The sequence below is a fragment of the Curcuma longa genome, chromosome 8, assembly GCF_044706935.1.
Source record: "Curcuma longa cultivar G26 ecotype Majalengka, Jawa Barat chromosome 8, ITB_CL_G26_1.1, whole genome shotgun sequence".
NCBI lineage: Eukaryota > Viridiplantae > Streptophyta > Magnoliopsida > Zingiberales > Zingiberaceae > Curcuma > Curcuma longa.
The window spans coordinates 8,091,833-8,108,393 of NC_133868.1; the positions used below are offsets into that span (position 1 = coordinate 8,091,833).

General features: G+C 38.4%; 4 protein-coding genes across 4 annotated transcripts; 2 read left to right on the forward strand and 2 right to left on the reverse strand.

Moving 5' to 3' along the window:
• Nucleotides 1-414: 414 nt before the first annotated feature.
• On the reverse strand, nt 415-2,567 carry LOC141833636 (uncharacterized). Its single transcript, XM_074721120.1, has 2 exons — nt 2,025-2,567; nt 415-598 (listed from the first exon to the last, which is right to left on the reverse strand). Exons 1-2 carry the CDS (start codon nt 2,514-2,516, stop codon nt 593-595), a joined length of 498 nt encoding a protein of 165 aa, XP_074577221.1. The 5' UTR covers nt 2,517-2,567; the 3' UTR covers nt 415-592.
• Nucleotides 2,568-3,764: 1,197 nt separating this feature from the next.
• LOC141832937 (uncharacterized) lies at nt 3,765-4,177 on the forward strand. Its single transcript, XM_074720300.1, has one exon. The coding sequence runs from the start codon at nt 3,768-3,770 to the stop codon at nt 4,152-4,154; it is 387 nt and encodes a 128-aa protein (XP_074576401.1). The 5' UTR covers nt 3,765-3,767; the 3' UTR covers nt 4,155-4,177.
• Nucleotides 4,178-4,758: 581 nt separating this feature from the next.
• Nucleotides 4,759-6,398, forward strand: LOC141834172 (uncharacterized). Its single transcript, XM_074721622.1, has 3 exons — nt 4,759-5,277; nt 5,493-5,781; nt 6,275-6,398. Exons 1-3 carry the CDS (start codon nt 4,759-4,761, stop codon nt 6,295-6,297), a joined length of 831 nt encoding a protein of 276 aa, XP_074577723.1. The 3' UTR covers nt 6,298-6,398.
• A 963-nt stretch (nt 6,399-7,361) lies between these two features.
• LOC141832870 (plasma membrane ATPase 1-like) lies at nt 7,362-13,598 on the reverse strand. Its single transcript, XM_074720234.1, has 21 exons — nt 13,454-13,598; nt 13,236-13,355; nt 13,037-13,135; nt 12,797-12,934; nt 12,509-12,643; nt 12,251-12,430; nt 11,946-12,152; nt 11,372-11,491; nt 11,176-11,295; nt 10,942-11,064; nt 10,741-10,845; nt 10,500-10,644; nt 10,219-10,383; nt 9,888-10,126; nt 9,775-9,807; nt 9,022-9,103; nt 8,719-8,879; nt 8,388-8,573; nt 8,120-8,302; nt 7,845-8,023; nt 7,362-7,727 (listed from the first exon to the last, which is right to left on the reverse strand). Exons 1-21 carry the CDS (start codon nt 13,505-13,507, stop codon nt 7,631-7,633), a joined length of 2,871 nt encoding a protein of 956 aa, XP_074576335.1. The 5' UTR covers nt 13,508-13,598; the 3' UTR covers nt 7,362-7,630.
• Nucleotides 13,599-16,561: the final 2,963 nt, after the last annotated feature.

Here is a 16,561-nt window from a genome sequence, read left to right on the forward strand (position 1 = left end):
TAAAATAAATAAATAAAATTGGTCAAATTCTTATTTTTGTATTTAATTCTAAATTTTCATTTAATGCGGACTTTTTGTTTAATTCTAATTTAACGACGTTTTTCTAACACTTTTCAGAAAAAAAATTTAATATCCACCACCCAACCAATCCCACACCATTCAACCTCACAATTATCTATAAAGAAACAAATCGAGAAAACATAATCACTACAGAGAAAACGATCTCACACGATCAATCTTATAACTATCTATGAGAAAGTAAATCAAAAAATATAATTGACTATTACAAAAAAAATATTACTTTGGCTTCATCGAAATTTGATCTTTGTCCAATTCAAGAAGTCTAAATCCACACTAATCGACATTTTTCTAACCCAAATTATAGAAGCGGTCACTAAATGAGATAAGCATCAGTTAACAAATGGCCAATGCCCATAGCAATGCTATAACTTTGAGAGGAATAGAGTCCAATAGATACACAGATACATCACTTTATCAGAGTAAATTGCGATACATCTTATACACAAACACGTTCACAAACACATGGTGACTCTGAAAAGAAACAGCAGGATTGATGGTAAGGCCAAGGCATTTAAATCTGCAAAAAAAAAAGGAAAAAGTGAGCATAACAAAAAGATCAAGCCAACTAATATGTTCTATTCTTTTGTTACCACTGATAACAAATAGTGTTTGAGATAAGAAATCAAATCAATTTTTAAAAAACACTAGCTTAAACAAAATCATTTCTGTTTTGCTTGTAGTAAATAGGCGTCGCTCATGAAATTCTTGGATATCCATAAGCTACCTATTTATGAGAAATAGCACTTATGTTTTCCAAAATATTACTTAAGAGAGTTTAATCACAAAGGCAATTCTTGCGCCAATACACATCAACTAATCATCTTGTGCCTGTGCCTTGTGTGTAGTTTTGTAGAAGGAACTTGCAAGGTAACAGTATATAAGTATATAAAATCAAGGTTGATCAAGGTTTGTCAAATCCCTTTGCTGAAAGCCTAGATTTACCAAAGTAGATACACAAAATTGGTTAAAGAAAGTTAAATAAACAAATATAAGGATGGTATTAAAGCCCAAGAGCTATCTCTTGGGACCTCTTAGTATTTATGAAACTATAAAAACCCCCATTTGCAGATGTCAGATTGAAGGTGTTTTATGCTCTCCTTCCTGCTCTCTTGAACTTGCCCCCTCAAGCCCAATATCATTAGATGCGATGGAGAAACAAGAACACCATGTTAAAGCCCAAGAAAAACCCTGTTCATCCCAGAATGTAAACGATTATAAAATCCCTCATTTTGTGAGTTTGAGGACAGAGTTTTAACCTCTCCTTCTCACTGCTACTCTCTTTAACATATGGGAAATGAAGAACTATGATGGAAGAATATATTTACATTCCACTATCATATGGGACTATTCATGGTCTTCACATCACCACTGTGTACCACCCCCACCAATTTCAAAGTAGTACAATAAACTTTTGACTAGGAGGAGGTGACATCCATCATTGTCATAGTCTACTGCAGCTAGCTCAAAGTGAAGAAAAGTCTAATTGAATATTTCAGAAGATCAGATTTTCAAGGAACCAAACAGGAAAATGAGTTTGAGACACTGGAATTTGCTTCATCTATGTTTTTTTAATTCAGTTTACAAGTAAGAGTTTTGGTGATCCAACTGTTAAAGGAATGTATTTGGTCACGCAAAGAGATTATCTTTCAGAAAGGATCAACAACGAAACCTGCTTAAAGGTTCCTTCGGACACCATAACTATTGGCTACTGCGATAACAATTTGATATGCAGCTTGAACAAAAGAAAATTGTTTAATGGCTGGATTTTAGGTCAATTGCCCTTCTTGAGTTTAAAATGTGCCAGGTATTGATAGGAAGAGTAAAAGAAAAGGGCAAATACTTTTTTTTAATCGGAAGCAATGATTTACTCCCAAATCAAAGAAAAATGATGAACAGATTCAAATAAAAGTAAAAAAAAAATGGTATGAGGGAAAACATCTGACCTCTGAAACGGCCGGGAGCAACTCCTCAGGGAAGAACCCGCGGCCGAGGGCCTTGGCCTTGCACTTCCGGATACTATCGAACTCGCTGGCGGGTAGAGACTGCGAAAGAAACCCTACCTTGAACTCGATGGTGCCGTCGTCCGGATGCGCCTCGATGCCTGTGAGGGAGACCCAGAAGAAGAGCTGCTTGGCTTGGATCCCGGAGATATCGGAGATGGCTCCGTAGGAGAGCTTCCCGCGGATGGTCTTCTCGTAATACACGAGGTAGGAGAACTTGACGTAGCACGGAGCCTCGAGCTCCACCACAAACTCGCCGTCCTCCGAGAGGGAGTTGCTCACGACCGAGTCAGGGAGGAGCCCCTTGGGGAGCCCGTAAACGGGTAACAAGTCGTGCGCGTTTTCGGCGTAGGAAAAGCTGACGGCGGAGAGGAAAAGAAGAAGAAGGATGGGAACGGCGGCGGAAAAGAGGCGGAGGGTAATCGGAGCGGCCATGGCCTGGGCGGTGGCGATGAGTCTGATACTTTTCTCGAGGCGATAAGCGACACGAGGGAATTAAATAGATCGCTCGAATTTGTTGTTAGCCCGCATTTCTTACCTAATATAATTGCAGGGTCCCACGCCGTCGCTTTGATTCTTTTGGTCGATTTTTTTAAAGACGCCGTTGGGTAAGCGATTTGTACGATGAAATCTAGAGGGGCACTCAAGTAAAATATCTAAGATTGTTATAAAGATTTTGCACTCAAAAAACATCCAATAGATTCGTATAATATTTTGCCCATCTTTCATAACTTAGATTGGACAATTAGTAGCCAGATTATTATACCTAAATGGTCTTCTAATCTGCAATCAGTTGAGTTGGTGAGCCAGCCAAACTAACTTACTATTGCATTTCCTTCAACTACATCCAACTACATCGGCCCACGCTAATGTAATGTGACTTAAAAATAATTGATTGCCTTATGTCATATCAATATGAATATAAATATATATTTATCTGAATAGTTTACTTGAGTGATTGATGGATGGCCAATGTGTTTGCCAATCGGGCCAGACCGAATCGGCCCATTAAATTGAAAACTGAGGAATGGCATGGGCAGTTGCACTGGGCCGAACCCAGCTCATCTGAAAGCCCACATTGAATGGAATGGAGTTCTGAAAACTCTTCCGTGGTTTATAAGGGAAAAAAACACGATAAGTGCAAGATCAGATTTCCAAATTTTTACTGCGTGTGAATCATTACTTTGTTTTTTTCATGGATCTGAAACATCATCTTCTCTTTCTGCCACCCTGTTTTCCTGCCCCTGACCTTGATTACCTTCAACTGCATGTCTTTAATGAGCACGTGGAGAGAACAGGAGGTGACACGGCAAATGGCAGTGATTGGATAGGTTGAATCCGGTCAGTTCTATAAAAGTGGTTTATTTTCTTTCTATCTACTAACTTTGATTTACTATTGCTTCTAAGTGCACCGCTAGCTTACTGCAGTAACGATATTACTGTTGTACCACATCAGTAATAATAAATACATCTTTACCAGACCATTATGAGCTTCTGCCTTTGCGAGCTCTAGTGTTTGCATTTACTCTGTATTCATAACACCACCAACTAATGTTTTGAAATTCAACCTGAAAAATCCAGCTCTCTCTCTCTATAAGATATCAACTCCGGATCATGAACAAGATGTAAGACTGTGTGTGTGTGTGTGAGAGTGTGTGTATGTGAGAGAGAGAGTGAGAGAGAGAGATGACAAGGTTTTACTTTGTTGCCATGGTGCTCGTGCTCTCCGGAGCGCTTCTTGCCCAAGCAAGAGCTAGGAACATTCCCACCACCACCACCACAATGCCAACCCACAGCAGCGCCACTACTACTACTGGTCCAGGTCTCGTGGACAAGAAGAACATCCCCTTTGTGGGAGGTGGCGGCATGCCCACTGGTGGCCTGCCGAGCTTTGGCATGCCCACTGGTGGCCTGCCGAGCTTTGGCATCCCCAGTGGCATTCCGAGCCTCGGCATCCCCAGTGGCCTTCCGAGCTTCGGCATCCCCGGCGGCCTTCCAACCTTTGGAGGCATCGGTGGTTTTGGAGGTGATGGTTCTGGTGGCAGCCTCGGTGGCGCCAGCATCACACCATGAGTAATCTTAGCCATGGTTATGACCTCTAGGTCTAGTACTGCAGCTTTGTAACGATAGCAGGAGTAGCTAATTCTGCAAGTAGTGTTAAGATTTGCCTAGTGTTGTAGTGTGGTTCGACTGAGATGTTTCCAAAGCTTCTACCTGTATGTTTGTTCTATTTCCAGTGTGAGTGAAGTGTTTGTTCATATCGTGCAAGATAATGTGCTGTGAATGCACTTAATTTGCTATATATTTAAATGCTTAATTATATTTAACAGTTAATTATTAAGTTGAGGATACTTTATGATATAAATGAATAAGAGTTTCTATGGTGCAAAATAAATAAAAGTACTCGATAAAAACAGGCATCTTTTCCATCACTGTTGAAATCCAACAGGAAACACGGTCATGACTGCTCGCCGCTCGATCGAAACTTAAAATGGATCTTTTGTCCGCTGGAAAAATAAAGTGATCTTCTGTGTGTGTCTGTGAGAGACAGCAAATCATGAACCCAATTCGTTCGCGTCCGCTGGAAAAATGGAAAAGCAACTCTCCGTCGTCCTCGATTCCGTTCCTCCATCGCTTGCATTCCAACTCAAAATCGGCGAATTGATCGGTACCGGCAATGGAGTTTTTCTCTCTGGCGAAGGCGGTGCGGCTGCGGAGCCACCACGACAAGTACCTGGTGGCGGAGGAGGACGAGGAGCACGTCACCCAGGAACGCGACGGGACCTCTCGAAAGGCCCGGTGGACGGTGGAACACGTCGATGGGCCACCTCACGTCCTCCGCTTCCGAAGTTGCTACGGCCGTTACCTCACCGCCTCCAACGAGCCCTTCCTTCTCGGCGTCACCGGCAACAGGGTCACCCAATCCCTCCCCGCTCGCCTTGACTCCTCCCTCGAGTGGGTGCCTGTCAGCGACGGCGCCCAGGTAAAGCTCATGACCCGATACGGAAACTTTCTCTGCGGCAACGGCGGCGTTCCACCTTGGCGCAACTCCGTCACTCACGACGTGTCTCGCCGAACTGTTACCCAATTCTGGATTTACTGGGACGTCGACGTCGTCGAGGCCCTTTCCAGTCCGCATCCGGCCACCGACGTCAAGGCTGCCGCTGCGGTGCCCTCGTCGGCCAAATTGTCGGAGGTTTGGATCCTTCTTTCACCGTGATTGGGATTTATCTTGCTAATTACTACTTCTTCAAAATTCGAATCAAATTTGCTTCTATATTTACAGCAACAACAACAAAAAATCCGTTTATGTTTTAATCAATTGTGACAGAATGAAGATACCTATCAAGAAATGTTCTTCCTTTTCTAATCTGCAAGTATGGTTACATTCATTTCTCCTCGTTACTGCAGTCATCGGATTCTTTCTCTGCTCCGGTGCACAAAGTCGACGGTAGGAGCGTCTTCTACACTGTTGCAGATGATACTGGAAATGTGAATGACAATGTTGAGTGGCTTCATTTGACTTTCATCGGAACAAGCGTGCCTGAGCTTACGCAGAGGTTGAAGGAGGAAACGAAGCTTGAAGATATAATCGTGTGCACCCGGAACCCATTAAACCAGCACCTCATCCCTCTTTGTTTGCAGTTGCCCCCAAACAACACCACAGTGCAACTTGTGGTTGTCGACGCCAATTCGAAAGGTGAGTCTGCTGAATCTCAATTCGCGCTGTTCTGATCTAGCAGCATTAGTTTCTGCTCAAAACTGATCTGTGCATGTTGCTTTCTGTGATTTGCTCTGTGATTAGACATGCCCATTGTGCACCATGTTGTGGATTCATATATATCAATGAAAAGGCCACTAGGATCCTCTATCGAATTTGAATTTCGTTTGTCATTGATTTTGATGGATTCATGGGAATAGACAATTTATCTGGTTCGCATAAGACATACCTTTTGTTTTGGGATATTTACATAGTTTCATGTCTATTCAATCACTGCTCAGTGCTCATTGCACATTGCTTACTTCTTGATATATTTTATGTTATTGCAACTTGGTAGTTCTCTCCTTATTTTCTTCCATCTTCCTCCTTTTTTTTTCGTTAATCCTGCTATAATATATCATGGGTTGGCATTGAAATTCTTTCAGAAGCTAAGTTAAGGTTTGATAATGATATTGCTGCTACACCTTTTCAGTTGCCAAGAAATTCAACATTTAGGACCAATTTGAAGACTGATGACTACGAATGCATAGTGGATACACCTCTTTAATTCATCGTGTGAATCACAAAAAAGGAAAAAGAATTCCAAAAAGAAAAACTAGAAAAATCTTCTCTTCTTGCAACTGGAACATGGGAAAGCCAAGAAGAATAGCGATTGCCAATAGGCAGTGGAAAAAGCCAACATGCTGATGTGGAGCTTTCTTTTTATTTTTTTTTATAAGGGAAATATTTAAAAAGGAGAAAAGAGAGTGGCAAGAATATTTTCTGTTTAGCATAAAAGATTTTTTTAGCCAATTCTACTCTTTAGAAATAGTTATTTTCATTTCTTCTGTGAACCTATTTAAATATTTGAAATAATTATTTATTGTGTTCAGTTGATTGATCTGTTGATATGTGAATAATATAACAATCACCACCCAAACACGGGTTGAGTTTTAATAACATAATGAATTTTATTTGAAGTCAATTTATTAATTATTTTTTATTCATTCGAAATTGATTTTGAAAAATTAAATATTTTAAAATTATATCCTGATTTCAATTTTCAGATTTATCAAACGAAATCCACATAAATTATTGGTCCAAATTTATTTTCCAACATAAAACCTTGGAATCATTTTGAAATTTATACTGACTTTGACATATTTATAGTTACCAATGATGAATTGATCAGTTTTTACTCTTTCATAATCCCTTTAGTTGTCTACGTCGAGCAGGGTTTGAACACATTTAGATTAAATTAAAACCCTTATTTTCAATCAATAAACTTATTAAAGATCAATAAAAGATGATACATTCTTCAACAGACTACAAATATAAATCAAAATTATTGTAAACTATATAAATCAATAAAATTATTTTCACATCCAGTTTGTGTTTGTTCTAAGAAATTTTAATTCATTCATTTTTCACTAATCTCTAAATTAAAGCATATATTATTTCTAAATTTATTTTCCACTTACTCTCAAATTTAAAATAAATTAATGAGTTTTTATTTATTTTTTATAGCTCAACTTAACTTAATTAAAAGTAGGTTACAATCTGTACTAAACCCATAGAGAAGAAGAAAAAACAAGACTGATACTTTCCATCCACGTTTCACATGGTAGTCATAGTTTTTACTGAACTCTCTCTCGTGCTCTCTCTGGCATTCGGTTACATAATATAAGTTTGATGAGGTACTGGGCTACAAGAAAGCTCGCAAACATCCACTGAAACAAAATCATCAAGGGGAGCAACTTAAGGTGCCCAATATACACACCAATTCGATTCATCCCCATACATTGTTAAACTGGAGAGAGTTCATGGCACAGGAGATTGATAGCTTTAATTAGACTGTGTAGGATTGTGGAATGGTGGCAAGGTCCAATCCCTTCAGCCTCACCACAGACTCCACATGCCCTTTCAATGTGGTTAGTTCCCTAAACCTGCAAGTGCCAGTTTGCCAGTTCAACAATCAAAACGGTTACAACAGATAACAGTATGAAATTAGTTGAAGAACTAGATGACAGTTCAATATCGTCGGGGAATGAGTAGGATCCTACCTTGCAATCTCAGCACGCCTTCTGGCCTCTTCCGCTATCTGATTAAGTTCAGTCACAGTGGATCTCTCGCTGAACATCTTGGTGTCAGGGGGTTGCAGTCCATGCAAGGTTCTCTGAGCATGAGCCCACTTGAGTTCCCTTTCTTCCCTTCCAAAATCTTTCTTTCTTGTGAAAGCAGTCTGCAAAAAACAAAAATAAATTTAAAAATGATACAATAGTTCAGCAGACAATTAGAGTTGAGTTGGTGCATTGCCAAGCTATAGAGTAGGAGTTACCCTTTGCTCGATGACCAGATCCCATGCCTTTCCACTTAGAGCATATCGGATAAAGAATTTGATGATATCAAGCGGGAAGTAGAAGATGAGGTTGTAAAGCCAAATAACACCAGCCCAACCCCATCCAATCCCTTCAATTGAAGCAAAGCCCCAGTCGGCATATACAGCAATGAGTGTGGCAATCTGCATAAGCCCATGGTGAGGTAGGTTCAGTAGTTTTACAGTTGCATTTGTAGCATGTTATACATATGAGGAACAAAAGGTTTACCAGCTGAGCAACCAAGAAAGCTGTCACAAGCAAAAAGCCGGGCCTTTCGACAAAGGACCAACTGCGAGATCTTGTCACAAAGATGAGTGCTTGACTGATGATGCTCACTTGGAGGTAGACAGCAGAAGCAAGCTTTTTGAAGTCGCCTTGTGCTGTTTTCTCAAGGTTTTCGACTTTAAATACTCTCTGATTGATTATCCATCAATAGCAATGTTAGCAAAAAAGGATACGAGCAGAACAAGAACACCTAGGAAATCTAGAAGACAAAAACTAAAAACTAAGGCATAGTTTGCTTGAAAGAAAACCATAAGCACTAGATATAATAGTTTACATGGAAGAAGTCAGTGTCATATGCAGCCCAGAAGAAAATGACCGTCATCATTGCCAGGTAACTACCAAGTACGATTCCTGTTGTGAAAATCTCAGCCAGTTTCCAGCTGTCAGGAAGAGGGGATGGTTTGACCCTATCCTTCGAAATGGTCATTATGGTACCTGGTCATGCCAATAAATAGATGGTCATTACTGGAGAAAAAGGACGATACTTCATGAAGTGAAACAACAATCCAAATAAAATAACAGACGAAAAATGTGCGCTGCTCTTATGCAATACAATGAAGAGAAAAAGTTTCCTTACCATCATTGAGGATCGCAATGATAAGGACCATGAAGGGTGGAAAGTCAAACTTCCATATTAAAGCAAGCAGCATAAAGCCCAGCTGTACAAACAAGTACACATATCAAATAAATGATAAAACAACTAAGATTCAAATCTCGAGTGGTGCCAGAGTTTACGGTACTAGTTTGGCATCGTGTCAATGTTCTGATGTGTGATGCTGATGGCAAATTGCAAAATAAAAGGAGGAAGAGCTAAAGAAGAAAAAGAAGAAGACAAGGCACAAGAGATATTTTGACATGCATTGTAGCATGCCAAGGGATGTCAAATGTTGACATGACAAGATACTTATTGATATGATTGTCTCGACACAAAAGACTTTGTCTATGTCATGTAGTATAAAGTTTTAATAATTTATCAAAATGATACATTTTGACTTGACTGTGCCACTTGGCACAGTATGAGATTTTAAACCATAAAAGCAACTTCTTAGTACAAGCCTAGAAAATAAGAACTGTCCCTGCTACTGGGACTGAACTATAAGATGCAAGACCAAAAAAACATACACAAGCTCAGAAATGTTGCATAGAAAACAAGATAAGCTGTGAGGATTTGTTCTTAAAAGAAATATTTGTCTTGTTAACAGAACTGTGAGCAATCCCAGTGAACATTAACAAGTAATAAGAAAGATACCTCATTACTTTGATGGTTGAACAGGATATAACTGAACATAAATGAATAAATGTGTATGTGGAGTCGATGAGGAAAACTTACCACTATTCGAATTGTAATGGAGACTGCATATATCTGCAAAATTTTCACTACTACTTTAGCAGAGAAGCTCAAAATAAAAAAAGTTGACATCTATCTTCAAATGCACAATTTACTGTATAGTTCTTCATCCTCTGGAATATTGCACGACTCGTAAGGACCGCACTGATAATCACACTCAGACCAGGTTCAGTAAGCACAATATCTGAAGCGCTACGTGCTGCATCAGTTGCATCCGCAACCGCTATTCCAATATCAGCCTTCTTGAGAGCAGGAGCGTCATTCACTCCATCACCAGTCATACCACAAATATGTTTCCTTGCTTGCAAACGTTTAACAATCTCATACTTGTGCTCTAGAAGGAAAGGAAGAAGTTTACACTTAGACACTCAGTAAAAAAATCGAACAAGTGAGCCAGTCGAAGAAAGATCAAATGAATAGCAATACCTGGAAAGACACCAGCAAAGCCATCAGCTTTCTCTATTAATTCATCAACTGGCAAAGCAGCAATAGATTCATCTTTGTTCTGCCCCAATAAGGCAGATGAAGGGTACATGTTTGTACCCATACCTAAGCGCCGGCCCGTCTCCTTTCCTATTGCCAGCTGATCACCTGACCAGACAGAAAAAAAGTCATCCGCAAATAATTCTCAAATAAATCTTAAGTTGCAATTGGAAAGACTTAGTGTAAGCAAATAAGATATTATAGACTCAATCAAAGGAACAGACCTGTGATCATTTTGACATTGACACCAAGATTCAGTGCCCTCCTAATTGTCTCTGCACTATCATGTCTGGGGGGATCAAACAGTGGCAGAAGACCAATGAAGTGCCAATGACTTCCTGGACTCTCTTTCCGTCCCTCCGGAACTTCCTGAAATGAAGAACCACCAACATTATTTCTTAAGACGCAAACAAGAATTGCCTTCTGCGACCAGGACAAAATATATACGGCGGGGTTTCAACTCACCTGATATGCTACTGCCAGTGACCGAAGCCCACGGTCTGCAAATTTGTCAATAACTGCATGCACACGGCGCTCTATCTCCGACTTGTTATATGAAAGATTTAGAATCTGTAGGTTCAATTTCATAAACCACAGCCTTATAGAAGCATAATCATCTAAAAGTAGATGAAAGAAGGATTCTCATAGATGTCTAGCAAGCAATACCTGCTCTGGGGCACCTTTGCTGACCCGATGCATTTTACCTTCACCATCAATGTAGGTTAAAGCAGTCCTCTTGTCTGTTGGATTAAATGGCAGAAAGTGCACCTCTTGAATACCAGCTCGGGCCTTTTACACAATGAAAAATCAAAGAAAAAAGAAAAAAAATGATTCAGTTCCCCACGACAAGTAGATGCTACAAGTTAAAAGCACTTGAATATCATAGAAGTATCAACTGACCTCCTTTGGGTCAGCAAGCATCCCAACTATAGCAGTGTCTATAGCATCTTGATTTTCCGTTCTTGAGGCTCTAGCAGCCATTAAAATTACAGTGTCCTGGTTTACATCTCTTGAGAAAACCTAAACAAACAGTTTGATGTTGCATAAATGTCAATTTGAGAAGTGATGTTGACAAACAAATGTTCCTATCTCCGACCTCAATAAGGTTCTTGTCAACTGTCAGCTTGTTTAGTGTCAGAGTCCCAGTCTTGTCACTACAAAGCACATCCATACCAGCCATTTCTTCGATAGCAGTCATTCTCTTTGTAATAGCCCCCTGCAAAAAGTTCAACAATATGTTGCAATCAATAAATATTACGACAACCAAATAAGATTCATCCTGTATAGCATTTGACTGTACATTCTATATGAGCATTATGGTGAAGTTATTCTGTCATTTTTATCAAATGTTCTTGTACAGATTTCTTTCAAGAAATATTCATAGAAACAATTGCTGTTCCAAGTATAATGAATAAAATACATAAAAAAAGTTTTGACCCTCCCATACACCCCCAGAGGGCAACTGCACAGGGAGAGGCATGCCATCGCTTGATGGAAAACCAGCCGAAGGATGATCTGATGCAGTATTGGTCTTAAAGGAAAGAAAGCATATGCTTTAAAAATAATAATAAAGGTGTTGCCCATGCCTGTTAAAGTTCAAGAGTGTGCACTTGGCTAAAAAAAATGTGCTGGATCAAATTTATTTGAACTCTTGATCTAAATTATCTAACCTGCTGAGATAACCGGTGTGAGCCGATTGCCATTGTGACTGACAGAACAGTAGGCATGGCTATGGGAATCCCTCCAATGAGAAGAACCAGAAGATTGTCAATTCCAGGCCGATACTCACGATGCTGGATCGGATACATAACAATGATCTCAACACACATTCCCACTGCAATTGAACAAATACAGAAGTTCCCAATTGCAGTCAGCACCTGGTTGGCACACAGATAGATGATAATTTCAGTGCTAACTTTATTATATGATAAAGGGTACTAAACAAATTCAATAAACAAGGAACCAAGAGTCTTACCTTTTGGAAGTGACCAACTTGATTTGTTGAATCTACAAGGTGGGCAGCCTTTCCAAAGAATGTATGCACGCCAGTGGCAATAACAACAGCCTCAATCTCACCCTGCTTGCAAGTAGATCCAGAATAAACTCCATCACCAGGGCCTTTCGTGACTGGCAATGATTCTCCAGTCAAGGCACTCTGCCAAATTGAGTTCAAAGAGAATTAATATAAGATCATGTAATTTCTTCTATTACACATAGTGGAGTGGCCTAGAACCTGATCAATTTTCAAAGGATCCCCTTCAAGGAGGCGGGCATCAGCAGGAACAATATCCCCAAGCTTAATGCTTATGATGTCTCCTGGGACAAGGACTGCTGCATCTTCCTCTTTCCATCTGCCATCCCTCAACACCTATAGCATAGGACATCAACCGTAAGAATTTCAGTCGCTTAAACAAGAAATAATCTCTCTCTCTCTCTTTTTTTTTTACTTTTCCCATTGGCCTTCAGTTTAAGAACGAGATATAACGGAGGAAATCAAGTGAAAAGGGGAAAAAATTGAGACCTTGGCCTTGGGAGCGAGGCGAGCCATGAGGGCGGCAGCTGCGTTGCCGGCGTTGTTCTCTTCGATGAAACTAATGGTGGAGTTTATGATAAGAAGAGTGATAATCCCAACAAAGTCCTGCCAATCTGGAGGCTTTCCCTGTTCAAGGAAACAATTTGCAGAAACATCAACAGGTAAGGCGCCAAGTATAACAGGAAGAAGATCAATCACAGCTTCAATTAGGCAAAAACAGTAACCGACCCCTCCGTTGGCAAGGGCGATGGCCATGATGGCGGCGGCCTCCATAACCCACGAAAGCGGGTTCCACATGAACCCCAAGAACTTGAGCACCTTGTTCTCCTGCACGAAATCGTCAACGAACCAACTTCAAGAATCCATCTTTCCAAACACACGAAAAATTAAGGGTGTGGCAGGAGGAGAGGAAGAATCAACCCCACACCTGCTTCTCCTCGAGCTTGTTGGGGCCGAAGATTTCGAGGCGCTGAACGGCCTGCTCGGAGGTGAGACCTCCAGGGCCGCATCGCAAGTTATCAAACACCTCCTCCAAAGGTATATTTTCCTGCACAAATCAACTGCCACAATGAACAAACTCCTCCAAAAAGAAGAAATTATAACACACACACACACACACACAAAACAAAGCAGTTGAGTAATAACCAGGTCCACGGCCTCCTTGAGGACGGCCTCCATGTCCACCGCCTTCTCGGCCATGAGAGGCGAAGGGGAAGATGAGAGGATGAGCGGAAGAAGAGAGAGAGAGAGAGAGAGAGGGGAGGGATTTAGTGGGGAAGTCAAGCGTGCGTTAATATCAATACCCACTAGAGCAAGAGCACGAACTGGTAATTAATGTTGAGGAAAATTTTACTCTACCCCGTAAAGTTTTCCTTTTCACAAAAACTCTTTATAAATTAAAAACATAACAAAAACACCCTGCAAAAGGCCTAAATTAGAAGAATTTCTAAATTTTGTTGAGCATTAAAATTCTAAGCATTTAGAAAGAAGCAAATCAACCTTTGGGTAATACGAGATTTCCCTTAAATATACTTTATCCAAGATTAGTTTTTTTTCTTTGCCCCTTTTATTTGTTAAATTTCCAATTTTACTTCATGTATTTCACACACTCTCAAAGTGATCCATATTACCAATTTAGCGCAATATAAAGCTTTAAGGCTATCATGTTCATTACTTTACCAATTTTAAAATAATGATAATTTATATTAGTAGAAATTAAGTACTTTAGCCATTATTAATTATTAGAGCGATGATATAAAAGACATAATAAAATTTATGAATCATCAATTGTGAATTGTATTCTTTTCATTATTTTTTCCTTTTTACACACTTATGTTTCTACCTTCCAAGTTTTCATTTTGTCTTCAAGTTTCTGACTATTTACTTATAATTCAAAGAAGAAAGCTCCTTTATTGCTTACATTAGCATCCTCCCATGCATGCCTTTATTGTTAACAAAGGACATTTGAACTCTCCTTTGAGTAAGAAGGAGAAGTGATATTTATCTTTTGTCGATTAATTATAATTTTTTGATTTACTTCTTCACATATGATCGTAGAATCGATCGTGTGAAACCGTTAGGATGACAAATTTTATCTTTTGTAGAAGAAAAGAGAAGTACCATTGATATATCTTCTAAGGTAAAAAAAATGCTTAAATGAAATTTATATTTTATACTTTTTCTAAATATTTTTCTTGCCTGTTTGGACAAGTAATAAATGAGTAAATCTTTAAGTAAAAAAATTAAACATTTAAATCAAGCACTAATATTATTATGGAAGATTTAATGTTATTGTTCTTATTTAAAATGAGGTTTTTTTCTATTTAAAAAAATATTTATTTATTTTTGTTGGGAGATAAAGGTTGGTGGGGGTAGCATCAACTTTGTAATAGGATTCCTTGGTGTTGGTGGGGCTGCCAATCCACCACCCATCTTCTCTTTAATAATTTATTCTTTTTCACCACACTTTCTAAAAGCATCTTATCAATAAGTGTGGGAATCGTCGATTATTCAACTCAATACAAAGTTCCATCAAATTTTCATGTTCAATAATAATATTAAAATAAAAATATTTGTATTATTTTAATATTAAAAAAAAAGATATCTTTTTTTAAAAAATGCAATTTTGGAAACTCCGGGGATCAAATGAAAAACAGTAAACTCTAAGGAGGTCAATGAACATTTCACGTAATAATACATGAAAAATTCCGTATATAGTCACGTCATACGGTCCCGTCCACAAGATAATTTATTAAAATATTGCCACGCGTCCGTACGCCAATTATTATGCGTATTAAAAAGGACTACGCCAAGTACATTCCAATTTCCAAGGCAAATTAATTAAGGATTTTCCAAGATTTGATTATCCTTAACCATAAAACTAACTTGGAAATCTTCGGTCCTAGTCTCGTGCGTTGTTTACTACGATTCCAAGAAAAATAAAAATAATAAAAAAAAGTATCTAGAAGTTGTAAAATTTTAAAGGAATATCTAGTTTTGCATGAAGGGTAAGGATATTCACTACTTCTCTAAGTGACTCTAATAAATTAACCTTTTTGCTAATTTAAATATTAAAGTTACTAGAACTTTAAACTCACACGTTAATCATGTTACAGAATTAGAATACTTTAGACAAGTCCTAGTGGATCGATTTGAATTTTTTTCTAAAAAAAAAGACCTTTTTAGAAAAATTTTAAAGAGATATTCTAGAGCTTTATTTGTATAATTTTGTATGCCTGAGTCTCATTTAATATTTATTTATTGGCCAACTAATATACTTATACATTTTTTATGATTAAATTAATTTTTTAAAAAAAAAAAGATGGAATCCGCCACCCTAGCAGCCCCACACAGTTAGTCTCACAATCATTTATGAGGAAGTAAATCTAAAAACTGCAGTTGATCACGTGCAGAGGAGAATATTGTTTGGCTTTGCCAAGATTTGAACCCTTGCTCTCTTTTACAAATTTGCTCCGTTGTAACTAACTCAGCTATACCTCGGGGGCATGATTAAATTAATTCTAAAAGGATATATTACCGTATAAGATGATAATTCTTATCTAGGGGTTTTTTAGGATTGTCCCATGTGATCTAAAAGGAAGATAAACCATAAAAGCTTTCATATAGAGGATCGAAAAATCAACTAGACATTTAACACAATAGCATCATATATAGAAATGATTTGTGTCAATCCGTGGGGTACTAAAACACTTATACGTGTACGCTAGAAAGGTAGTGTTCCATTATGAAATATGAGGAGATGAGAAAGGGGACATAGTTCCAAACATAAAAAAAAAAATTTGAAAAGAGAAGAAACGTCCAAGGATTTTCTTCCACTATTTTGACAAAGACATGGCCACATTTTCCACCTTGAAAATTTATTGATTTGGACTCTTTTGCCCAAGTTGATAAGGATGTTCCTCCCACCTATATTAATTATATATCATTCATTCTACCTTCTTTAATCTATTTTTTTTAGTCTTTTTTTTTCTTTACACGTATATGATTTTGACGAGGAGAATTGAAGAAGAAGATTGATAACCAATTGGATAATATAATTTGCTCTCCAAAAATATTATTTGATGACTTGTTTCCTCCTAACATGTGGGAAAAAGAGATCTATTTTATGAAAATAAAGATAAATAAATAAATAAAATATCCAAGAATTTTTGACATGGCAAGTGGAAGGTGAACGACTGTTGACGCTAGTTGTCAAGTTTTATTTTGTTTCTTTAGTTTGATGAGAGTTGATCG